Here is a 26,823-nt window from a genome sequence, read left to right on the forward strand (position 1 = left end):
TGTGGATGTAATGGTACTCTTTAGGCCTCTTTCACATGAACGTGTGCGCTCCGTGGCCGTATTGCGGACCGCATTTGTGGATCCGCAATACACAGGTGCCGTTCCGTGGGCATTCACTTGAATAGGTCCGCAAATCCAGAGATGCAGAACGAAAGCATGGAACGGAACTCTACGGGAGCACTATGGAGTGCTTCCGTGGGGTTTTGTCCCGTACTTCCGTTCCGCAAAAAGATAGAACATGTCCTATCTTTTTTGCGGAACGGCCGGATCGCGGACCCATTAAAGTGAATGGGCCCGCGATCTGCTGCGGCTGCCCACACGGACGGTGTTCGTGCATTGCGGGCCGCAGCACGACCAGGGGGCGCACACGTTCGTGTGCAAGAGGCCTTAGTACAACTCAGTGAGGGCATTATATGTGACCCTCCAATTTAAGAAAAAAAATATCCACCTTAAATGAGGAACAAACAGAACACTTGGCAAATGCCCTCCTTTTTAGCTGCAGATCCTTGACTTCCCCAGCTCCTCTTCCGCCATCCAGGCTGCCTGATGCATACTGTGCATTTGGTAGCACAAAACATTTCTGCTGTTCTTGGATGACCCAGCACTGGTCATGTGAACATTGCTGGCCAATCCAAGAGCAAAGCTAGAACAGTAGGGAGTGTCTTGGGCTACTGATGCACAGTGTGTATCAGACAGTCTGAGAATCTGTGCGGCCATCTTTGATGGCAGAAGAGGAGCCCAAGAATTAGTGGATTTGCAACTAAAAAGGTGAAAACAAGGTCACAAGGTAAGTGTTGCATTTGTTTCCCAATTTATGTGATTTCTTTTCTTGAACCAAAGGGTCACTTTAAATACATCTATCATAGGTTTCCATTAATGATTTTTATTCATTGTCCACAGAAAATGTGTCAGTTTTCCCTGGCCAGGTGCTTTTCTTAGGCTGGGGCTACACAGCGACACTGATTGCGGCCAGGATTGTAGAGTAGCGGTGATCCCATAGGTGTGGTACAAAAACATGACGTGAACACAGGCTAATACAATAACTCCCATGATGGGAAGAGGAACACAATCGACTGACAGTAGTGTATTTACAGCTACAATTACTTGAGCTAATTTTATTTGCCTCCAGATTTCCAAGGATCCTTCAGGTAGTTTTACCTCTGCTCTATGACATTTTCATACTTCTTAGTCCAGGCATGCTCAACCTGTGGCCATCCAGCTGTTGCAAAACTACAACTCCCAGCATGCCCGAACAGCTTACAGCTTTCAGCCTACAGTAGGACATGGTGGAAGTTGAAATTTTACAACAGCTGGAGGGCCGCAGGTTGAGCATCCCTGTCTTAGTCTATACCAGGCATCCTCAAACTGCGGCCCTCCAGCTGTTGAAAAACTACAACTCCCAGCATGCCCGAACACCCTACAGGTATCAGCCTACAGCAGGGCATGGTGGGAGTTGTAGTTTTACAACAGCTGGAGGGCCGCAGTTTGAGGATGCCTGGTCTATACCCATGGATGCCTAATTAAATGCATTTTAATGTGAAACTATTAATAACATTGGCTCATTTCATGCTTTGAGTCACATATTTCCCTAACGTGTGGTATAACCACCAGCGCATATTAGATTTTTAGTTTTGTGACGTATATACCAATTATGAGTAAATGCCATCACCATGAGGTAGACTACAATTTCACAAGGTCCTCCTTTTTTCTCTTTTGTTATAAAGTCTTTATTTTCCATATTTCCCTCTTGTTCTGTCTATATCCAAGTGCCATTGTACATAAGGGTGATGGGCACTGTGACTCCAGGATCAGTCATAACCTACCTGTTTATCAAGCCTTGCCACAGAGAACCCTGCATACAAAATAGGGGGCAAAATTACAGAAGGCAAAGGACACCAAAATTGCCAAATGCCATACCAGAAGTCTCAGTAGAAAAGTCAGCACATGCATAACATATTCTAAAATTGTCTAAAATTCCAAAAATGATTATAAAGCCATCATGTTAGCCTCCCCCTTATCCTAGAACTATGTGACGTATTTTAGTCAGCAGGTTGAGGTGGATATATTTGTCCAGGAGACTGTTAGTGATTCCCGTCACGGACATGATCAGGAGCAGAATCAGTGCCATCTTGCTTACAGAGAATCCCTTTAGCCTAGTGGAAAAGGGACAAAACCAGAATTAGCCTTATCTGATACATCGGGCAAATATTGGAAAATGACAACTGTCCAGAACTGTCTCTACAATTATAGCATTCGATCGTACGGTAAAGTCAACAAAATGTAAAGAAAATTGCAAACTACTGAAAATGCTTAAATGTGCCTAAAATAAAAATAATATCAGTTTGTTACAAAAAAAAAGCTGTAACAGAAACCAGATAAGTAGAAGTCAGTTTTCTTATTTAGCAGCAGTTCATTCTCAGATTTTTTATATGTATTATAATGTTTTGTATGTACTTAACATGTATTTGTCAATCAGATTGATCATTTCAGTGGATCAAAAATGCTATAGAAAATGCTTTACACAAACAGACAAAGGTGAAGACAGACTTCAGTTTGTCCCCTGTTGATAAATCAGGTTCAAAGACTATATTAACTCTATTTATGCCTAATATACAATATTGGCCCAGATTTACTAATATGTCTCCACCTAAAGTCTGTCCAAAAAGTGGTGCTTATTTGCGAAATTGGGCACAACTAGGGTTTCTACAATTTTTTTCCAACTTGCTCAGGGGTGCTGCTTAGCTGAAGTGGCAGAGCTTCGCAGGAAATAGTCCAAGATGCACCATTTTGTGTCAAACATGCGCCATAATTCTGCCATAAAATTCTGTCTCAATGTAAGCCAACAAATATTTGGTATAGAGTTAGGAGTTTCAAGACATGCACCAGATTTATCATCCAGCCTGGTCCACTGTGATTAATCTGGTGCAGGTCTAGACAGCCTGTCTAAATTCACGCCATTTATAGGATTAGGATTCTGGCATTGTGCGTCTGGCTTTAGTACAGATGTAGGAGAGCTAAATGAAGTTTGTCTGACTGCGCAAGAGCTATTCAGCTATTCTCCCATAGAAGCAATGCCTCCATTACACGGTATGTGTTGGTGAAAGAAGCCTCTGTATGAAATTGTGGGCCTGCAGAGGAATAGTAAGGCCCTCTGCATCTCTATGGCTGTACTATTATGTGGTACAGTCATGTATTACATTTTATCTCATTAATGAAATGTAACGATGTAGAGGAACAAAGGTGTTCTTTTTTAAATGTTGCAGCAGCCTTCCTGTAATGACTATATACGAGGCCTTAAAGGGGTTCTGCAGTTTGTTTAAACTGATGATATATTCTCTGGATAGATCATCAGCAATTGATCTGCGGGGGTCCGACCCCCGGGACCCCCGCCGATCAGCTGTTTGAGAAGGCAGCGGCGCTGTTTACCGCAGGCCCAGTGACGTCACGACTAGTATCAATGGCCTAGGTGGGGCCAAGCTCCATTTAAGTGAACAGAGCTTTCTATATGGCCTCCAGCTTATTACTGGCTTACTGTTCCCACTACTAAAATAAACAAAAGTTCTTAAATACAGTGATTTTCAAAAGGGAATGCTGCTTGATTTTTCCCCCCAAAATATCTCCATGCCACGTTTGTTTATACGATGCTGCCCAGGGACATGTACTACAGTAGTTTGGTTCAGGTCGAGCATGGGTGGTTGATACCAGCCATACATCTATAGCAGATATCCTCTTTGTCTCGTACAATGAGATGGCACACTGCACATGGCGGGCACTGCTCTTAATGAAGCAGCTGTTCCTCAGAAGCGCAGAAGTCTCACCCACACAACCACCAATGGTAGTATCTCATAAAAAAAAACAAAAAAACATAAATGTATCTTTTTATCCCCATGTTTGTCACCACTGGTCACTTCCATCCTGGAGGAGAAGTAAAGTGCTTACGAGAAATGTCACGTGGGCAGCACTGAAGGACTGTGTACCGCACACTGAAGAGAGAGACAGGATCAGGAGCCAACACATTGTGTTGCCAATGTGGAAACTGGAGAATTTCAAGATTTTTTTATGTGGATAGCCAGATAAAAACCCCAAGATTAAAAGAAAATATATTTATAATAAAAAACAGATTTTATCTACTTTCACATCTGTGTTGTGCTGTCCAGTTTTGAAATCCGGCACAGGCTCTCAAAATCTCAGCACGACGCTTCAGTTTGGTCCCCGTTCATTGTCAATGGGGACTAAACCGGAACAGAGTGCGCCAGAATGCATTCCGTTCCAGTATTTTGCGTTCCCATGCCGAACACAAAACTGCTGCACGCAGCGTTTTTGTGTGTGTCATGGGAAACTGAAGAAGCTGGATCCAGTACCAAAAACCATGTAAGTTGATGCTGTCGGATCCGGACACGCAAAAAAAAAGGGATCCGGCGCCCATTGACTTACAATGGTTTAAGTGCCCGATCCGCTTTCTTCATTTTCAATATAATACAACCGTTTCCATTCAGAAAGGATGCAGCCGGTTGTATTGTTATAACAAAAGCGTTTTGCTGTGGTTTTGAGAACCCATGCTGGATTTCAAAACTGGATGCAAAAAGCGTAGATGTACAAGTAGCCTTAAATGTAATTTTCTGATGAAAAACTTCATGTAGGATAATGCAATAGGTTTACCCATAGTACTAAGATAAACCACAGTGACATAATGGGGGAGATTAATCAAAATAGTGTACAGGAAAACTGGCTTAGTTGCCTATAGCAACCAATTGGATTCCACCTTTCACAGCTGTGAAAAATGAAAGGTGGAATCTGATTGGTTGCTATGGTCAATTTAGCGAGTTTTACTTTACACCAGTTTTGATAAATCTCCCTCAATGCACTGTGATATCACAAACTCAGCTTTGCTTTGTCTGTACATGTACTCGGATCTAAGGACAGGCAGTAGAAACAAATCAGAAGTTTCCCCCAGCTGCATCCTCAAAGTTTAAATGGGTTCTCTGGGAATAAAAGTAATATTTAAGTATTTTTATTTTCTTATTATAAATATATTCCCAAATACCTTTCATTAGTTATAATGGCTAGTTTTTTCTAGGGAGCAATCATCAGGGGAAATAAAATGGCTGCCGTCTTATTAGTACACGCAAAACCTGCCCTAATCATACAGGAGGACAAATTACTTCACAACACTGAGCTATAGTCTGTCCTTTCTGTACTTCATGATCTCCATTCCCACAGAGATTCAGCTAAGGTTCTTATCATCTGTATTCAGGATCATAATTCCTAACAAGTAGGAAAGAGCTGTCTCAGCCTCCTCTATCTCAATGTTGTGAAGTAACTAGTCCTGCTCTGTCATTAGGACAGATTTTGTGTCTGCTAATAGGACGGCGGCCATTTTGTTTCTCCTAATGATTGCTCCCTAAACAAAATAAGCCATTATGACTAATGAAAGGTATTTGGGAATATATTTATAATAAAGTAATATTTAAGTATTTTAATTTTCTAAATTCCTGGAGAACCCCTTTAAGCTGTAAAGATGCTTAGTCTATAAGTCCCTACAGCAGCAAAGGTATAATTCCTCTTTAAGATTGGTAAGGCAATTTTGCTAATGCATTGTTGAGCATGAGATCTAATTTATTATAATATGTCAATAGAAGATAAAATATGAGGATATGAAAAACAGATCACGTGACCAGATTTTACTTCATAATTGGTTTAAAAGATCTGAACTTCTCTCACTGAAACAGTAAGAACCTGTAGCTGAACACCCTCCTCTGCCCATTTTCAATTTACTGTTTTACACCAGATGGATTTTTTGGTGGCTGCAGAGGTTTTTGGAGACCGTGCCAGGGAAAAGGTTTCAGTGTTATCGCAGCCCTTAAGAGAAAAGATATTTAAAAAATGGATACAAATAGAAAGGCAGACATTTGCATCCATTTTACATAGACTTCAATGTTAAAAAAAAGAAAAAAAAATTCCGCCACTGTCGATTTTCTTTTTGCTGGATACAAAAGCATGGTACACTCCCTTTTTTGTCTGCTTAACTATGTATATATACTGAGCAAAAATATAAATGCAACACTCTCTGTTTTGCTTCCATTTTGCATGAGCTGAACTCAAAGATCTGAAACATTTTCTAAATACACAAAAGACCCATTACTCTCAAATATTGTTCACAAATCTGTCCAAATCTGTGCTAGTGAGCACTCCTCCTGTGACAAGATAATCCATCCCACCTCACAGGTGTGGCATATCAAGGTGCTGATTAGACAGCATGAATATTGCACAGGTGTGCCTTAGACTGACCACAATAAAAGACCACTCTGAAATGTGCAGTTTGATCACCCAGCACAATGTCACAGATGTCGCAACTCTGCGTGCAATTGGCATGCTGACTGCAGGAATGTCTACCAGAGCTGTTGACTGTGCAATGAATGTTCATTTCTCTACCATAAGCTGTCTCCAAAGGTATTTCAAAGAATTTGGCAGTACATCCAACCGGCCTCACAACCGCAGACCACGTGTAACCACACCAGCCCAGTGTATGTATTATTTTTTTTTACATTTAAGTCTATGTAAAATGAATTCCCTTCCATTGTTATCCATTTGCATATCTGTTAAATGGATCTGCTAAGTGGATGATAGAAAGATGGTGTGAACCCAGCCTTAGCTCCCCAGTGCCCTCTAGTGGAAACTTCAGGGAAACAGCAGGGTATCTTTATAATCTATGACAGGGGTAGGCAACCTCCGGCACTCCAGCTGATGTGTAACTACAACTCCCAGAATGCCTACTTGCTCTGCTCTTGTATGAACTCACATAGAAATGTATGGAGCATGCTGAGAATTGTAGTTTCACAACAGCTGGAGTTCCGAAGGTTGCTGATCCCTGATCTATGACTATGCAGGGAAATTAGAGCTCTGTATTTCTAACCAGCACTGAGTTTTGAAGTTACTTAGGTTAAACCACTTAATTAATAAGGATGTTAATGGTAATGTTTCTTTATACTGTATTTCTCTATAATATGATGGAACAGAATAACACAGAGCAGCGATACAACAGTGTGAACAGGGCCTTCTTTATATTCAATATTTTAGGTCATTTTGAATCCAACTTACCTGCCCTTAACAGATTGAACATATCCATAAAAGTAGAGGTGCCGTCCATAGATGTATAGTAAACCAAACAGCGAGGCTAATTCTGAAACGAAAGTCATATGCTCATCATATCAGCTATGTATACACAGCTTTATGAAGACATGTACTGTAATTCTTCTGCTAGGGCAATGAGAATGCATTTTTCTAATACGCACAGTATTCTTGCCTGTAGAGATGGCTTAAATGTTGAAAATAAGGGGTTTTCCAGGATTTTGATACTGACTACCTATCCTGGGCATAGGTCATCAGTATCTGATTGGTGGGGGTCCGACATCCAGGACCCCTGCCGATCAGCTGTTTGAGAAGGCACTGACGCTCTTGGGAGCGCTATGGCCTTCTCGCAGCTTACCAAACACAGGGCCATACAATGTATAGCGGTTTCGCCTGGAATCGCACTCAGCCTCATTCACTTCAAAAGGACTGAGCTGTGATACCAAGTAAAGCCGCTATACAATGTACGGCATTGTGCTTGGTAAGCTGCGAGAAGGCAGCGCACTCACAGGAGCGTCGGTGCCTTCTCAAATAGCTGATCGGCGGGGGTCAGTGTGTCAGAACCCCACTGATCTGATCATCAGTTATCAGTATAAAAATACCGGAAAACCCCTTTAACTTTTTGACTAAAATATTTTTACAGTCAATTCTACCATTGAGAATTAGATGTCCGATTCTGCTGCCCTCCTTTTGTTGTAAGTGTGTTAATATAGTTACTATAGGTTACATTGACTATTCTTTATTACTATTATTATATTTAATATTACTATTATCATGTTTACATTAGATTTCTACCTAAACTAGTTCTCAAAAGCAAATAGAAATATATAGAGAGGACCTGTCACCTCTCTTTGCACTAAAACTTTTAAAACGGATTAACTGATTAAAACGACCACACTTGGCCCGGGAAACACGACCCCTGTGTTGGCTGCATATCCCAGACCAACCGCAGCTCCCCTGATCCGAACGGACTTCTTCATAGTGATTTATTATACAGTCAGTTCCTATCTGATCGCACAGCTATCGTAGTAGTATACCAACTCTAATTAAGAAACAGGAGCAGGCAGGTAATGAGACATCAATAAACTAAAGGCAGGAAGGAAGTATGTCGCTGTTTGCTTGGATAACCTCTTTATCTTGGTCTAGAGGTCTTGGAACTATCCAGAGACAATCTAGTAATTTGTGGACAGCTCTGTTCCCTCCTGGTGGACTCCATCTGCATGGAGAATGGTCATCTAATGCCGAACAAGCTTGCCATTATGCTATATTATACAAATGACTAATTTATCTTATTAAACCAAACTGATGAATTGCATACAATATGAAATTGTACAATATTTAAGCAGCTCATCCCAATCAATCTTGTTTTATTTTTTAACAGTTAGACATAGTAAAACACAATCCCCTAATAGTACACATTTACTGTATATACAGCATCTACGTGCGGGTGTTCCTTAAAATCATATACATACAGTATATAAACACACACTAACAAAACATCATTTAGGAATAGTTGCAGAAGCTGAAATAGTAGGCGGTGCAGTTTGCTACGTTTGCATTTCACTGTCATTTTTATAGAAATTACCTTGATTAAAGAACCAGCCTGCAGCCCAAAGATCGACCAAAAACATTGCATAGAATTCAATACAGTTTTGTCTGCAAAAAAAGGATATAGTTATATAGTTATAACAGTGATCTGTATAACGTGTTGTCAACTTTCAGTAACAACCAATAATTAATGTATCGACTCCCCAAAGCGCTGACAGGGAGAAATTCAGTTGTCTCATGCACTGAAAGGGATTTATCTGGGTTCTAGATGGTAACAAGCTATCCTCAGCCAGAAACAACACAGTGGACTGTGCCAAAAGCTGACAGCTCCTCTGTGTAATGGTCATGGAAGCTGAGCTGCAGCAACCTAGCACAGACATTACACCGTGGACAGAACTGACCGCTTCCAGCTCCATCTGCGGTGTTATTTCCGGCACCTGCTGAAAACAGCTGATCAGTGAGGGGTCCCAGTTGTTGGACCCCCATTGATCTGATATTGATGACATCCTAAGAATTGGTCATCATCAATATACAGAACCCAGACAACCCCTTTAACCCCTTAAGGACACAGCCTTTTTACACCTTAGGACCAGGCCATTTTTTGCAAATCTGACCAGTGTCACTTTACTTGCTCATAACTTTAAAACGCTTTGACTTATCCAGGCCGTTCTGAGATTGTTTTTTCGTCACATATTGTACTTCATGACACTGGTGAAATGAAGTCAAAAAAATATTTTTTTTGCACCAAAAAATACCTAATTTAACAAATTTTTGGAAAAATTAGCAAATTTCAAAGTTTCAGTTTCTCTACTTCTGTAATACATAGTAATACCCCCAAAAATTGTGATGACTTTACATTCCCCATATGTCTACTTTATGTTTGAATTGTTTTGGGAATGATATTTTATTTTTTGGGGATGTTATAAGGCTTAGAAGTTTAGAAGCAAATCTTGAAATTTTTCAGCAATTTACAAAAACGACATTTTTAGGGACCAGTTCAGGTCTGAAGTCACTTTGCGAGGTTTACATAATAGAAACCACCCAAAAATGACCCCATCTAAGAAACTACACCCCTCAAGGTATTCAAAACTGATTTTACATACGTTGTTAACCCTTTAGGTGTTGCACAAGAGTTATTGGCAAATGGGGATGAAATTTGAGAATTTCTTTTTTTTGTCAAATTTTTTATTTTAACCCATTTTTTCCACTAACAAAGCAAGGGTTAACAGCCAAACAAGACTGTATCTTTATTACCCTGACTCTGCCGTTTACAGAAACACCCAATATGTGGCCGTGAACTACTGTACGGCCACACAGCGGGGCATAGAGTGAAAGGTGCGCCGTTTGGTTTTTGGAGGGCTGATTTTTATGGACTGGTTTATTTACACCATGTCCCATTTGAAGACCCCTGATGCACCCCTAGAGTAGAAACTCCCTAAAAGTGACCCCATCTAAGAAACTACACCCCTCAAGGTATTCAAAACTGATTTTACATACGTCGTTAACCCTTTAGGTGTTGCACAAGAGTTATTGGCAAATGGGGATGAAATTAGCAAATTTCATTTTTTTGTCTAATTTTCCATTTTAACACATTTTTTCCACTAACAAATCAAGGGTTAACAGCCAAACAAGACTGTATCTTTATTGCCCTGACTCTGCCGTTTACAGAAACACCCAATATGTGGCCGTAAACTACTGTACGGCCACACAGCGGGGCGTAGAGGGAAAGGTGCGCCGTTTGGTTTTTGGAGGGCTGATTTTTATGGACTGGTTTATTTACACCATGTCCCATTTGAAGTCCCCTGATGCACCCCTGGAGTAGAAACTCCCTAAAAGTGACCCCATCTAAGAAACTACACCCCTCAAGGTATTCAAAACTGGTTTTACATACGTCGTTAACCCTTTAGGTGTTGCACAAGAGTTATTGGCAAATGGGGATGAAATTTGAACATTTCATTTTTTTGCCTTATTTTCCATTTTAACCCATGTTTTCCACTAACAAAGCAAGGGTTAACAGCCAAACAAGACTGTATCTTTATTACCCTGACTCTGCCGTTTACAGAAATACCCAATATGTGGCCGTACACTACTGTACGGCCACACAGCGGGGCATAGAGTGAAAGGTGCGCCGTTTGGTTTTTGGAGGGCTGATTTTTATGGACCGGTTTATTTACACCGTGTCCTGTTTCAACCCCCCTGATGCACCCCTGGAGTCGAAACTCCCTAAAAGTGACCCCATCTAAGAAACTACACCCCTCAAGGTATTCAAAACTGATTTTACATACGTCGTTAACCCTTTAGGTGTTGCACAAGAGTTATTGGCAAATGGGGATGAAATTGGAAAATTTCATTTTTTTGCCTTATTTTCCATTTTAACCCATGTTTTCCACTAACAAAGCAAGGGTTAACAGCCAAACAAGACTGTATCTTTATTACCCTGACTCTGCCGTTTACAGAAATACCCAATATGTGGCCGTACACTACTGTACAGCCACACAGCGGGGCATAGAGTGAAAGGTGCGCCGTTTGGTTTTTGGAGGGCTGATTTTTATGGACCGGTTTATTTACACCGTGTCCTGTTTCAACCCCCCTGATGCACCCCTGGAGTCGAAACTCCCTAAAAGTGACCCCATCTAAGAAACTACACCCCTCAAGGTATTCAAAACTGATTTTACATACGTCGTTAACCCTTTAGGTGTTGCACAAGAGTTATTGGCGAATGGGGATGAAATTGGAAAATTTCATTTTTTTGCCTTATTTTCCATTTTAACCCATGTTTTCCACTAACAAAGCAAGGGTTAACAGCCAAACAAGACTGTATCTTTATTACCCTGACTCTGCCGTTTACAGAAACACCCAATATGTGGCCGTACACTACTGTACGGCCACACAGCGGGGCGTAGATTGAAAGGTGCGCCGTTTGGTTTTTGGAGGGCTGATTTTTATGGACCGGTTTATTTACACCGTGTCCTGTTTCAACCCCCCTGATGCACCCCTGGAGTCGAAACTCCCTAAAAGTGACCCCATTTTGGAAACTACGGGATAAGGTGGCATTTTTTGGGGGAGTATTTTTAGGGTAAATATAATTTTTGGTTGCTCTATATTACATTTTTGTGAGGTAAGGTTACCAAAAATTGAAATTCTGATATTTCATCTCCATTTGCCATTAACTGTTGAGGAACACCTAAAGGGTTAATAAAGTTTGTATAATCATTTTTGAATACCTTGAGGGGTGTAGTTTCTTAGATGGGGTCAATTTTAGGGAGTTTTTACTCTAGGGGGGCATCAGGGGGGCTTCAAAAGGGATATGGTGTCAATAAAAAAGGCCATCAAAATCGGCCTTCCAGAAACCATGTCGGTCCTTTCCTTTTGCAGCCTCCCTTTTACGGATACAGCAGTTTACGACCACAAATGTGGCGTTTCTGTAAACTGCAGTATCAGGGTAATAAATTTTAACTTTTGTTTGGTTGTTAACCCTTGTTTTGTTACTGGAAAAAACGGACTGAAATGGAAAAGTGCCAAAAATAGCGGTTTTGGCACCGTTTTTTTGGGGTTTTTTTAACCGTGTTAATCTGGGTAGTTAGGTCATGGGATATTGTTATAGAGGAGATTCTTACGGACGCGGCATTATCTAATAAGTCTACTTTTTTTTTTACAATTATTTAGGTTTTTGACTATATTATCTTTTTTGATACAACTTTTTTTTTGGGTATCTCTAAAGTCTAAATGTCATTTTTTTATTTTCTTTTAGCCAATTATCTTATGTGGGGGCTCATTTTTTGCGGGATGAGCGGACGGTTTTATTGGCACTATTTTGGGGGCTATATGACTTTTTGATCGCTTGCTATTAAACTTTTTGTTATGTAAGGTGACAAAAAAAATATTTTTTTGCACCTATTTTTTTTTTTTTTTTTACTGTGTTAATCTGGGGGGTTGGGTCATGGGGTATTTTTATAGAGGAGATTCTTACGGACGTGGCGATACCTAATAAGTCAACTTTTTTTTACAATTATTTAGGTTTTAGACTATATTATCCTTTTTGATACCCTAAAAAAATTTTTGTATCTCTAAAGTCTAAGAGTCATTTTCTATTTTTTTTTTTATCTGATTATCTTATGTGGGGGCTCATTTTTTGCGGGATGAGATGACGGTTTTATTGGCACTAATTTGGGGGCTATATGACTTTTTGATCGCTTGCTATTAAACTTTTTATTATGTAAGGTGACAAAAAAAAACTTTTTTTGCACCTTTTTTTTTTTTTCTGGACCGTGTTAATCTGGGGGGTTAGGTCATGGGGCATTTTTATAGAGGAGATTATTACCGACGCGGCAATACCTATGTCTACTTTTAATAAATTATTTTAGTTTTTTTGGGTGTCTCAAGTCTGAGAACCATTTTTTTTATCCGATGTCAGTGCTAAATTGGGATATAAATTTAGTACTCCATGGAAGTGTGATACTCCCTGAAGCAACCGTCAATGCAGAGGCCCGGATGATCGGGGCATGTGTCGCACTGAGTAGTCGTGTCCTTCCGTATCCCCCTCCTGCGACACACTCTGCACTTTTTTTGGGTTCGTCCCTTCTTTCCAGTATGGGGGACCACACCTGGAAAGTGTTGGCCAGGGACGATCCGGGCGCCTACAGTTCCCGAGGTACTCCGGCCTGCTCTTTCCCGGTCCGAAAAGATCAGGGCCTTGAGGACTGCCTCATAGAACTGGAGGAATGTCCCTGTGCTGCCAGCGCTTCGGGATAGTACAAAAGAGTTGTACATGGCAACCTGTACCAAGTAGACCGCAACTTTTTTGTACCATGCCCGGGTTTTGCGCATGGCGTTATATGGCTTGAGGACTTGATCCGAGAGATCAACTCCTCCCATATACCGATTGTAGGCGACGATACAATCGGGCTTGAGGACCGTTGCCGCGGTACCTCGCACAGGGACAGGGGTGATGCCGTTACCATGAATTGTGGACAGCATAAGGACATCCCTCTTGTCCTTATACCTGACCAGCAACAGGTTTCCAGTGGTAAGGGCACGGGTCTCACCCCTGGGGATAGGTACCTGGAGGGGGTGGGCAGGGAGGCCGCGTTGATTTTTCCGCACGGTCCCACAAGCGGACGTGGATCTGGCGGCAAGGGACTGGAACAAGGGGATACTGGTATAAAAGTTATCCACGTACAAGTGGTAACCCTTATCCAGCAGTGGGTGCATAAGGTCCCACACAAGTTTCCCGGTAACACCCAGAGTGGGGGGACATTCTGGGGGTTGAATCCGGGAATCTCGCCCCTCGTATACACGAAATTTGTAAGTGTACCCTGAGGTACTCTCACAAATTTTGTATAGCTTCACGCCATACCTCGCCCGCTTGGAAGGCACATACTGGCGGAAAATGAGTCTCCCCTTGAACGCAATGAGAGACTCATCAACCACGACCTCCCTTCCAGGTACATAGGCCTCCATGAATTTGGCCCCAAAGTGATCGATGACCGGCCGTATCTTGTACAGACGGTCATGGGCAGGATCACCTCGGGGTGGACATGCTGCATTATCGGAATAATGCAGACATTTCCGGATGGCCTCAAACCGGGAGCGTGTCATAACCGTACTGTAAAGTGGGGTCTGATATAGGACGTCCCCACTCCAGTACAGCCTGGCACTGGGTTTCTTGACCAGGCCCATATGCAGCACGAGGCCCCAAAATGTCCTCATTTCGGCTGCACTGACCGGCGTCCAGCCACCGGGCCTGGCCAAAAAGGAGCCCGGGTGTTGAGCGACGAACTGTTGGGCGTACAGATTCGTCTGCTCCACCATCAGATTTACCAGTGGGTCACTGAAAAAATGACAAAAAAAGTCATATTCAGTGTAGCCCACTGTGGAAATCTGGATTCCTGATTGGCCTACGAAATCAGGAATCACGGGCTCGTATCGCTCTGGGCTACACCAGACAAGTTCACCGGCAGGGTGCTCCGGTGGATTTAACTGGTGGGCCGGGAAACCAGTACGAGCCCCAGAGCTGCTCGTACTAGTGTGGGCCACAGGGTCCCTAACATGGCGGTCCCCTTGCTCCGCCTGGCGGCGTCTCCGCCGCCTTGGGGGCTCATCATCATCGCTAGATGATGAGGAGGATGCGGATGACAACAGGAATGTGGGGTCATCCTCATCCTCACTGGGACTCTCGGACTCGGAGGCAAGCTGGGCGTATGCCTCCTCGGCCGAGAACGTCCGGCGGGCCATAGGGGAGTGTGTGTCTGCGTGTATATGTGCGTGTGTGTAACTCTTTATTTGGTGTGCGTGTGTGAGGGGGCACGGGTGTTCACGAACTCACCCTAAAACTAACAGAAAAAAATAAAAAAAACTAACTAAAAAAAGGGCAAAAAAGTGAGGAAAAAAAATTCAAAACTGCTGATCAACCGTCCGAAGTTGATCAGCGGTGGGGTGTGCGATGCGCTAACAGTGGCCGGACGCTAAGTGCCGGTCACAGTCAGCGAACTAAAAAAAAAAAAAAAAAAAAAAAAAAAAGCACCCCAAAAAAGGTGGGGGGGGGGGGCAAGTGGCAGGGGGAGGGGGGCAAGTGGCAGCACCCCAGACACCCCAGTGGACCCCAGACACCCTAACTGGGGTGATGCAATAAAAGTTCAAAAAAACTACCTTTCCCTTTTTTTTCCCTGCCTATCCCAAACTTTCCCTAGCTGTCCCTATGTACCTGATGGGGTGCTGGGGGCAGAGATCGGGTCCTGGGGGGCACAGATCGGGGTGCAGGCAGCGGTGGCAGACACGTGCAGGCAGCTCCTCTCTCCTCCGGCGCCGGAACACAAAAGGAGGAGGAGAGGGGCGCCTGCCTCTTTTGAATCTGCCGCCGGACCGCCCACAGACCAATCAGAAAGCGATCCTGAGTGGTGATGTCACCATCACCACTCAGGATCGCTGGATGGTGATTGGTGGAGTGAAATCACACCACCATCACCATCCTGTTCCGGGTTATCGGGTCTTCAGAGACCCGAATAACCCGGAAACGCAGAAAACCGCAGGTCTGAATTGACCTGCGGTTTTCTGCGATCGCATACATGGGGGGGTCACCGGACCCCCCGACGCATTTGCCCCAAGTGCCTGCTCAATGATTTGAGCAGGCACGGGGTTCCGATCGCCGCCGGCCGCGCGGCGGTGATTGAAAATGCACAGGGCGTACATGTACGCCCTGTGTCCTTAAGTACCAGGGCACAAGGGCGTACCTGTACGCCCTGTGTCCTTAAGGGGTTAAGCAACACTACTGTCAGATAAATGAAGTCACAGTGACCTATACACTGTATGCAGTAACGTATTACTGAGCAATATAAGGTAAAAATGATTCACACAATACAGTTTTTTCTTACTTCTATCAAGAGTCCTCTTCTACCATATGACAGTACTAGACACAAAATGTCCTCATTTGACCAAAACAGAGTCTCCAGTTTGTAAACCTCCCAATCCCAAGTGTCCTCTTTTGGAGGGACAGTCCCTCTTTTTGACCCAAAGCCCCCTGCCCCCCCCCCCGTCCCTTTTTGTTCCATAAATGTCACTCATTTTGATCTGAGGTATAGATTTTATTATTGCATTTACAATATTGATCCAGAAAGTGTTTGGCTGGTTCCAAGGTGCATATTAGAGCCCTCCTTGCATATTATTTCACTATTATTATTATTATTATTAGAAATTTCTATATTCATATAATGTTTGCACCATTTCATAAGATAAAACTATCGAAGTGTATAGATATGCAGGAAAAATTGATGTTTCAACCAATTAACCATAAGTGTCCCTCTTTGAATGTCAAAAAAGTTGGGAGATATGAGTTTGTTAAAATTGTTTACATGTTGTGTACCAGTGCTCCTCAACCTGAAGTTCAGGAGCCACATGTTGCTCTCAGGCCCCTTGCCTGTGGCTCCCTAGCTGCTGGCAGCCCTAAATACTGTTGTACCCTAGTGGGTGCTAGAGATGTCATACTAGAACTTGGTACTAAAAGAGTTCTTCTCTCTGTAATGTTTTCATCAATACTGTTAATGTCTTTAAACACTATTGTGTGTGTCCAAAGAATTATCCAACCCCCATGCCATATGTTTCTGTCCTCTCTCCTAGTTCCCTGGCTTCTTCAGTTTTGTGGACAGCCGTTGCCCTAACACCATGTGACAAGCTAGTTTCTACATGCAGGTTTACGATGGTGCTGTAGGCAATTACCATCAGCATCATGAATAGCAGACTCAAGCAAACTCCCTAAGCCTGCAATAGTATACCCTGTTTCACCGATTGCCCTCTCTTTTTGACTTGTCCCGCTTTGTCACCAGTTTCCATTGTCTAATTTTCATTTTGTTCTGCAGAGGTGAGGACAGTTAAACAGGACAACACCAGGGTTACTGCTCATTGCCTGGAGTAGTCCTATTGACTTCTGTGTAGAGGGAAGGGAAATAACTGGGCCAAGAGCTTAATAAGATGACTCTTAGGCTACTATGCCTGCCCAGAAGTTGTCAACTTTACTGGAGAAGAAGAGAGGTGACTGCACTGTTACTGTTCTCCAAATGCAAGATCCCGAAGACCCAACCAGGGATAGTGGAAGGACTGCATGGAGAATGGCACAAGCATAGCTAATGGGAGCAGAAATACAAATAAGGGGATCTGGGTGGACTAAAGGAGATATCTGAGAAACAATACAACATGCAACATGGAAAAAGCTAAGTATTGGCATACTAATAATAGTAATTAGTATTTTTACACAAGGATCAATTTTTGAAATAGAAATACCCCATTAAACCATATAAAACCATATTACTGACAGTTCTATAACAATTGTGAATGTTTCTTATTCTATGACCACAATAAGACATTAAGATATTATTTGCTAATCAGGCCATGACTGAAGTGTTTGACTATTGCTTTTATTAATCTACAGTTTAGTGGTAGTCTGTTAGGGCAAAAATAGGGAGACAGGATCTGGATCAGTGTTGGTTACGTATACTGTTCTGGGGGCACAATAGCCTTTTACCATTGGTGTACTTGCTGTGCTCATGTTTTATATTTAGTGCCAAGAACAGCATCAGATCCTACACTGTGATATGAAGAAAGCCTTTCCCAAAGCTTTCCTAGGAAAAAGATTTCCAGTTCCATCCTTGGCACTAAATTTACAGCTCAAACCAACAGCTGTAATGCAACTGTACAAGCCCTAAGGAGATCTGAGATCCCACCTTTCACCCAGGTGAAATAAAAACAGCAATGACCTGGGGGTATTATGTAGGGTAATAGCAATCTTTTCTGCTTTGTTAGAAATGTCTTTAGTTAAAATCTTTAGAATATGACCCTGGATGCAACACACCACTCGTACCCAACCCTCAACTCTCCTCCCTCCTTCTCCCTCACCCCCCTTTCCCATCTTATTACTCCATGTTCATCATTATGTTATAGAATGAGCACTGTTGTATATCAACTTGTCATAATTGTTCTTGATTTCTTCTACATGGACACATTGTAAACACTCTCTTATTTTATTATAAAAACTAATAAAAAGAGAATTTAAAAGAAAAGAATATGACCATATATACTGTACAGTACTGCAGAAGTCATGTTGTCAACATGACTTCACAGCTGCAGCCAGGTAAATAAAGCCCAGCCAGGAGAACCAGAGTAGCGCCATGCAATCTGCCAGGTACTTACCTCCTGAAACCGAACAACCCCTTTACGAAACAACACAGGGAAACAAATAAATCTAAACAAATAAATTCTAGCTTTAACTTTGAAAGATGGCGGTAAATTATCCCATTCAATGGGGCTAATCCATAAGGGGCCACTTGTTGTGGCTTCTATGGCAAGAATGACCATGCTCATTCTTATTTTTTCTCAACATAGTTTCAAAATCCACCTTCTGAAAATTCTGTACAGTATGATGGCACAATTTCTTATTGTAATCAAGGGGCACTTAACACTACCTGTCATGGATTTTGATGAACTGCACCAAAATCAGTATGAGTGTACCGTTAGGCCCCATTCATGTGTGTGTTTTTTTTTGCCAACATCATTCGACACAGATGTCACACCAAGAAGCCGCTGGCAGCAGCGCAGAGTCTGCCTCCCATTGTTTTCAATGGGAGACTGTGCTACACTTCATGGGGCCAGGCTGCTGTTTACCACCTTGACCATGCCAGGACATGACCTTTCTTGGTGCAGTGTCCAGATGGGCATTGCTGGAATCTACTTGTCCATATCTGGTTTAGTTCCATTCAATAGGGTTAAACCGCCAGTGAGCCAGCAGCATTGAATATGAATGTGCGGCAGATTTTGGTTTTGCACTATTCCACAGGTAAGTGAAGCCATTTCCTTCTATCTACAGAAAGCAAGAACAGCCACAAGATTTATTATCAGCAAACCTGACATAGAATCAGCAGTTGAAAATTATTAATATGTCATCTCAAGCATCATATATACTAAATACATACTGTGCTCGGAAGGTTCTCTCAAACTCTGGGTGTCCACTGACAGCTGGAGGTATCACCTTGTGCTTTATTCTGGATTTTCCTACCAGGTTGGCAAAATATGCTGCAATTAAATAATATAAAGGTTAACAAAGTGTAACATTTCATGCCATTTTAGAAAACAACATAGCTGTAGAAACCACATATGCACCACTACATGTAGGGCCAAGGGCCACAGCTGTTCGGGGCACATTTTTCCGGGTCCTCAGGAAAGACTGGTGCTGTCACATTTCATGATTGCATTTCTCTCCAAAGAAGGCAATTCTATTTGCGTGCATTGTTAATTTTGCATATATATGTGTAGATGCTGTGTAAATACAAGTGGGTGAGCCATAGTACAACAGTCTACAAAGTGTCACCAAGCTTGAGCCCTAGAAACACAAAGAAAATAACACAATGCAAACCAAATAAAGTATAATGCTATAGTAATAGAAAATATTCTGGTGCTAATGCTACGCTTATTTTGTAAATTTGAGATTCTTGGCAAATACATTTTGTACAAAATTATTTGGGTCCGTCTGCCAAACGTCAAGATGATCTCTGTAAGACGGGAATCTAACACTAAATCCTACCTGCTATGTGCCATAACGGCCACCATAAAATTCAGTGAATGCATGTTCCACATACATGCTGGGTCCACTCTGCCTTTTACCATTTTTGTGCCATAATGGCCTCCATTAAATCCAGGGAATGCGGGTACCAACATGCATGCTGAGCCCACTCTATACCTCTCCTGGTGCCAGACAGCTTCCAATGAATACAGGGAGACCAGGCTACAGCTTTATACTTTTTACTAATACTTTATACTAATTAAAATCAGCCTATAGGGCAATCTTTGTTATGTTCCTCAAACCATTCTTGAACAATTTTCGCAGTGTGGCAGGATGCATTCACATCAGTTGTCAGTGGTTTAAATGTTGTTATTCCTTTGTGCTGCTGGATAATGCGCCTACTTTATGATGAGGCACAGGCTCATGGATGTCGTAGATTTCTCTCTCTCTTTTTTTTTTTTTTACACCAAAAAAACTGGCATTAAAAAGGATACATTCACGGATCCTATTGGTCCAGCCTTTCCCCATCACCATGCTCTCTTTTCTGGAGAGTGCGGCGGCATAGAAATGCCACTTAAAAAAAAAATCGCAAACGCGAAGAGTACAACTTTTTTTTTTACACCAGAAAACTCACATGAGAGGAATGATAAATTTCCCCCAAAAATGTGATGGCCAGACGACTAGGTCAGAGCATCTCCAAAATGGCAGGTCCTGTAGGGTATTCTTGGTATTTAGTGTTTAGTACCGGCCAAAAGTGGTCCAAGGAAAGACAACTGGTAAACCGGTGACTAGGCCACCTGTGTCCAAGACTCACTGATGTGTCTGGGGAGTGACGGCCATAACCTGTTGATTCCAATCTCACACAAGAGTTATTGTAGCACAAATTTCTTAGAAAGTTAATAGCTTATTTGTTATTTGTATGGAAACATTGATCCAAGCAATAAGACAACACCCGCATATTTGTGGATTACATGCTCCCTCGGGTATACATACTGCAGCCGCGTATGTGGACGACCTTTTAATTTTCCTTACCAACCCAGCACAAGCTCATAGCAACCAATCAGATTAAATCTTTGAAAAATGAAAGGTGGAATCTGATGGTTGATATGGACAACTAAGCCAGTTTTCCTTTATACCAGTTTTGATAAATCTCCCCCACAATGTTTTACGGATTGCTGCTTATTGATGCCCATCCTAACACCTGTCCACTGCTTAAAGTATCTACAATGAGCAGGAGAGCATCGGAGCTGGACTATGGAGAAGTAGAAGAAACTGAGCTAGTCTGATGAATTACTATATCTTTTCTTTTACATCACGTGGACAGCTGGGTTTGTATGCTTACCTGGAGAAGAGAGGGCACCAGGGTGTATTTTTAGAAAAAAGACAAACTGGGTGAGGCAGTGTGATGGGGAAAGTTCTACTGGGAAACCATTTGCAGACAGAGTCCACCCCTCCATGGCAACAATATTCCCTAATGGCTGTGGCCTCCTTCAGCAAGATTAAGAATTGCAAACTTCAATTGCTGCTAACATGCAAAATAAAAAATGCAGCACTATCACCCTATTTAAACTTGGGTTAGGGCCCTGGAGATGACCTGTGGAGGATATTCCCACGACCGCATTATAATCATACTGTACTTATACTACCGTAAAATAAAAATAAACGGCCGGAAAACTTAATGTGATTGAGCTGAGATTGACAAAGTATAAATTGCTAGTGGTGCTTGGTCAATGATCACACAACCACCTTTTATTTTGGGTTCTGCAGCAGGGTATATGCTTAAAAAGGGTCACGCTAATACTGGGTGGCATCTCCTATCACTTTGCTGCATTACAGACTGGCATGATAATGGTCATACAGATGCTGGATATCTTTCTGTGGTATCTCTGTCCAAGCTCTTTCAACTTGGACCCATAGATCAGCCAAGTTGATTGTTGGCTGCTGTGCATGGGTGTAGTGTCCCACTAGGTATGGGTGGGCACTACACAAGGGTCAATCGGTGTGCGCGTTACTCCTACTCACAAGGAACAGAAATGTCATATTTAATTCTGCATTTAATGTATGTTTTAATGTGTTGTTACATGCAATGTACCCCTGTATCATGCAGTAGCAGGCCTAGTTGGGTGTAGTTAGACATCCCAGACACTAGAGGGAGATAGGGAGCCCCTAGTATAAATGTCCAGGCCCACACAGGGAGAGTGAGTGCAGAGTCAGGAGTCTGAGAAGATAGAGGCCAGTAAGCCTGCTCCTGACATGCAGCTGGATAGCCCTGGCTGCTAGTGATGTCCAGGAGGCTGTTGAGAAGCTCCAGCCTGCCTGAGAACAAGAGAGCCTAAGTTAGCTCTGAAGAGATACCCGAGTTGCAGGATTCAACCTCCTGGGAGAAACCTACAGTGATCCACCTGATAGGAGGAGGCGACCCAGGGTAAGCAAAGTGACCCTGATGGGCAGAGGATCTTAGGAATCATAGCAAGGAGTATAATACCTGAGGAAGAAAGTAACCAAGGATATAAGCCACCCTTTTAGGCATCCGGGCCTTGGGAGATATAAAGCCAGAGCAGGAGTTCTATAAGGGACACTGTACATTGATTCTGAGGAAAGGTACAACCTGCTGCTGAGTGCTTGTGGAATTTACCCTCAGTTTAACTTGCATGACTATTGCCTGCCATACTTGTGAATAAGCCCCTTTTTGTGGAACTGTAATATCAAGACTGTGCTACACCTGCTGTACAAAGTTGGATTGTCCAGTAAAGTTTACGTTTGGTTCACTATATACTTGTGTACCTTCATCATTCCAACCACCAACCGGCGTGCCACCGTCCAAAGGCATTGGCGTCACGAATACCACAGGGACCTTGCCCCAGGCACACAAAATACCTGTAACATCCAGGGCACCTCAACTACCATCAGGCCTGGTCCCTCTCTACAGAGCGTGCCCCAGAGGAACTGTGTCTACCTCTCCTTCACTGCCACGCGCCTGCCCAGGGTTCTTCAAATATAGTGAGTACCCTCGATTGCCCATAACTGTGACCTCACTTCGTCATACCCTGCAGGTCTGGCGTGTTGCATGGGTGACCCGTCACCCGATGAAGTCCCAGATGTTCTCGATGGGGTAGAGATCTGGCAATTTTTGTGGCCAGGGGAGCTGCGGGATACCCTGAAGAGAACATTGTGTAGCACGGCAGTGTGAGGTCTGGTCTTGTCTTGAAGGAACACCATGTCTCCCAATCGAGTAATAAAAGGCAACCATGATCAAGACATAACGAAGGCTGGTCAATGTTCCCTTCATGAATACCAGACAGGAATGACTATGGTTCCCCACACAATGACATCTGGTGTTGACCCTGTCTATCTCTTTTCTATGCATGATGGCAGTAGGAGCTCACAGCCCTCCTGCAAACTCTGATGCAGCCATCAAAGGCAAACAGTAGTGTTCAGGAACAATGACCAGCCTTTAGTCCATAGGGGTAAATTAGGAATGGTCTTTTATGCCCCAGTCTTAATAAGAAATATGCCATAGTAAGATGTGTCAAATGTATTCTAAAAAAATTTGCACATCTGTGAAGTTTACATGTGCAAGAAAAGCAAACAGATTTAGACATTAGAATTGCGCTATCATTTACATTAGTTTCTGGAGCAAGGGTCTGTTTATATGGGCAGATTTTTTGTCTGAACCAAGCACCAATCGATAATATAGCAAGTCCATATAGTGCTTGTTTGGTTCCATTTAGTGCATTCTTTGGCTCTGTGTCGGGATGATTATTAATTGGATTGTACAAACACATACAGTTAGCATGCCCCTGTTCACACAAGACGATGTGCTGCCAATAACTGAGGATTTTAATGCTGTATGAAAGAGCTAATCACCCGACAAACAAGTTTGCTTCTTTGTCAAGTCATCAGTGGTGACATGTAGCGTTTTTTTAAAAGTGGCAAGAGCAGGAAAAATGGTAAAAAGTCACAAAATGTATGTTGCAACAAACAGCCTTTGATAAATTCCTCGTCATTTGTATAAGATGAATATTTGAAGTTAGATTTCAATAGCTTCCCTTATTCTTCTCAACAACAAAAAACACATGTATTATGTATGGGTCTCTTGGTTTCATTTTTCCACTGTACACAGGGTTAGGCAGACTGTACAGACATAACATGAATCATTTACTGTATTGTGGCTTCTTTATGGTGTGTATAGTTTGTTACTTTAATACCGGTTAAATACAAATACCTTATCATACTGTCAACCACAAATCACTGTACCCTTTGCCAAATGGTGGTCACTTGCCAGAAATCCGCCACTAGAATTACAGTTGTACTTCTCACCTCCAGACCTTCATACTTGAACCCAACCATCGTGGGATACCACACATAACCTGGATGCATCACTAGATACGATGCGGCTCCAGTCCGTAGCAGCCCAGGTTGCTTGTTCGCGGTATCACTGGCTAGCTATCAATGGCAGAACATGTAATGGATGCCGTGACACCAAATTTCCTTTTGTTAAGGAAATGCCTGGAAATGGTCCTGGCAGGGAAAGGGTTGTGTTATGAAGGTGCCATATTTATTCATTTTCTTGTAGAACTACATGGTGCCTTACTGTCATTATGCATTACATAGTGTCGTGCCTGAGGAAGAGGCTAGTACACTCTTGAAATGAATAAAGCAAATCTATGAAGGAATTGGCCTAAAGCTGGCTATACACATTCGATCTATGTTGGCTAAACCCTCCCAAACATCTAAAGTGTATGGTGTCCTCCCGACTGTCCCCTGATGGCTGATGTTGGTAGAGATAAGGGTTGGGCTTGTTGGATTTCAACTACCCAATCCCTTTCTTCTCAGGGAAATAAGCCACTGTCAGAGGAGTCTCCCCTTTCCCCATTAGCAATGCATATGTATGGAAGGATCGGGAGGAACAGCTGTCAGTTAAATGAGTGTTCGGCCAACAGTTATCTTGTGTATGTGGCCAGCTTTGTACTTTCTCTATAAAGAAGGTAATGCCAAGTTTAGCATTCAGATTTTTTTTTTCCAATTGTCCTCAAATGCTAGTACACTACCAGATGACACCAATATTTCATCTCTAAGAGTGCCTGTATGCGGTTTGACTCAGTCCTGGGAGCTGCATGTCAATTACTGTTAATTACCAGGCCACTCCTGTACTTGGTTTCATATAGCCATTACAAGTATGGCCTGGTAATACACATGGAGATCCTGTGTTTGGAATGCAACATGTATGGGCATGCTTAAAGGGGTTGGCCACTTTCTGGTTACTATTGACCAATGTGTTTGTAAGATTATATGGCTCTTACGAATATAGCCTTTGTTGAAATTCTGCTCCATTTACCATATTTTATAAGCTATGCCCCCTTGTTCACAGTCTTTTGTGCTGTCCACACAGAGGTCCTGTCCATAAGATGGCCACTGATGGAGGGTCATGTGACCAGGAAAATCTCCATTCAAACACACTGCTGTTTGAATGGAGGAGACATCCAAGGAGGTGATTTTCCTGGTCACATGACCCTCCATCAGTGGCCATCTTATGGACAGGACCTCCGTGTGGACAGCATAATAGACTGTGTAAACAATGGGGCATACCTTATAAAATATAGAAAATGGAGCAGAATTTTAACGAAAGCACTATTAATAAGTGCCATATAATCATCTCACAGACACACTGGTCAACAGTAACCAGAAAGTGGCCAACCCCTTTAAAGGGATTCTGTCACCTCTTTTTACCCTATAGAGATGCGGACATTCACGGCTAGATCGCAGCTAGCATGTCCGCAGTATACTTGTCCCATATTTCTGTGTGATTTTTATTTATGTACATTAGATGTACAGAGTTTGTACACTAATATTCCCTAACATGAAGGACTCCAATGCGTTAGGGAGATATTGATGTAGGAGGCCAGTCTGGACAACTGCATGATCGCCTTCCTGATGACTTTATTGGAGCTAATTCTTGCAAAAAATTATTTTTGATTTAATGAAGATCATTGCTTGCAGCTTCGGGGGACTTCAATGGGGTCCTCCAATGCACCAAGTTTTGCAAATATTTTCATGGCAGCATTTGAGAATGAGCATATTTTCAATAATGGAAAATTAGAAACAGCATCCACATGGCTACGCTATGTGGATAATATATGTCTACTGTGGAAGGGTACGGAACAGTCAGTGATGGAATTCATCGATTATCTCAATTCCTGCCATAAAACTTGCTCACGAAGTCAGATCGCCGTAATCTCGCGATGTGTGAGCTCGCACATGCGCAGTGCCGGCATAGTGTTCCTTCCCTGTGCTGGCATCAGCCTCAGGGAAGGAACTGCGCATGCGCGAGCTCGCGCACCGCAAGATTACGGCAATTTGATTTTGTGAGCAAGGAGAAGATTGCTGGTTACAGGTGGTGCTCCTTCACAGGGGGCGTGGCTGGGCTCCAGAACGGTTAGTACAGCCCCTTGGGCTCCTTACCAGGCTCATTTACATATATATGGGAAAAAAAATCCCCCTAAATAAAACCACACAGAGATATGGGACAAGTATATTGCGGACATGCTAGCGGCGATCTAGCCGTGCATGTCCGCATCTCTATAGGGTAAAAAGAGGTGACAGATTCCCTTTAAGGGGGCAGGTTTGCTAACAGAAAATCCGCACAGATTTCTGTACGATTTTCTGTGCGTTTCCACGCACCAAGAACGCATGTGTCACTTGCGTTTTTTTGTGTGGATTTGATGCCTTCGCCCTTGCATTGAAAAGAGTGAAAGCACAAAGGAACGCACTAAGAATTGACATGCGGTGGATTTCAAAATCCGCACTGCAGGCCCAGTTTCTGCATGGAACAAGAAAGCAAAGTGTGCTGTACATTAGATTTGTCTAAGCTCATACAATTTGCTGGTACCGTACTACGCAGCGGTTTTTCCACACAAATCCAGATGGAATGACTGTGTGCGGAATCCAAAAAATTTGCAGGTAGCGTAAGGGTACGGACACACAAATTCTGCAGATTTTCCTTAGTGGTACCATGTGCAGAAAATCAGCAGCATTTACAGTAGCAGAAAACGAGAAATTTTTAAAAATCTTATCCCCACTGCGGAAATATTCTGCAACACTAT

At 42.6% G+C, this 26,823-nt stretch overlaps 1 protein-coding gene across 1 annotated transcript in view; it reads right to left on the reverse strand.

Moving 5' to 3' along the window:
• Nucleotides 1-319: 319 nt before the first annotated feature.
• The window catches only part of LOC122944419 (microsomal glutathione S-transferase 2-like), a 34,871-nt gene continuing 8,367 nt past the window's right edge, over nucleotides 320-26,823 (reverse strand). The window contains exons 2-5 of the mRNA XM_044302697.1: nucleotides 19,134-19,233; nucleotides 8,714-8,784; nucleotides 7,099-7,180; nucleotides 320-2,153 (exon numbers count right to left, since the gene is read on the reverse strand). Coding sequence (XP_044158632.1) covers nucleotides 2,015-2,153; nucleotides 7,099-7,180; nucleotides 8,714-8,784; nucleotides 19,134-19,233 — 392 coding nt within the window. The 3' untranslated portion in view covers nucleotides 320-2,014. The remainder of the gene's footprint in view (nucleotides 2,154-7,098; nucleotides 7,181-8,713; nucleotides 8,785-19,133; nucleotides 19,234-26,823) is intronic.

Source organism: Bufo gargarizans, chromosome 1 (assembly GCF_014858855.1).
Source record: "Bufo gargarizans isolate SCDJY-AF-19 chromosome 1, ASM1485885v1, whole genome shotgun sequence".
Taxonomy (NCBI): domain Eukaryota; kingdom Metazoa; phylum Chordata; class Amphibia; order Anura; family Bufonidae; genus Bufo; species Bufo gargarizans.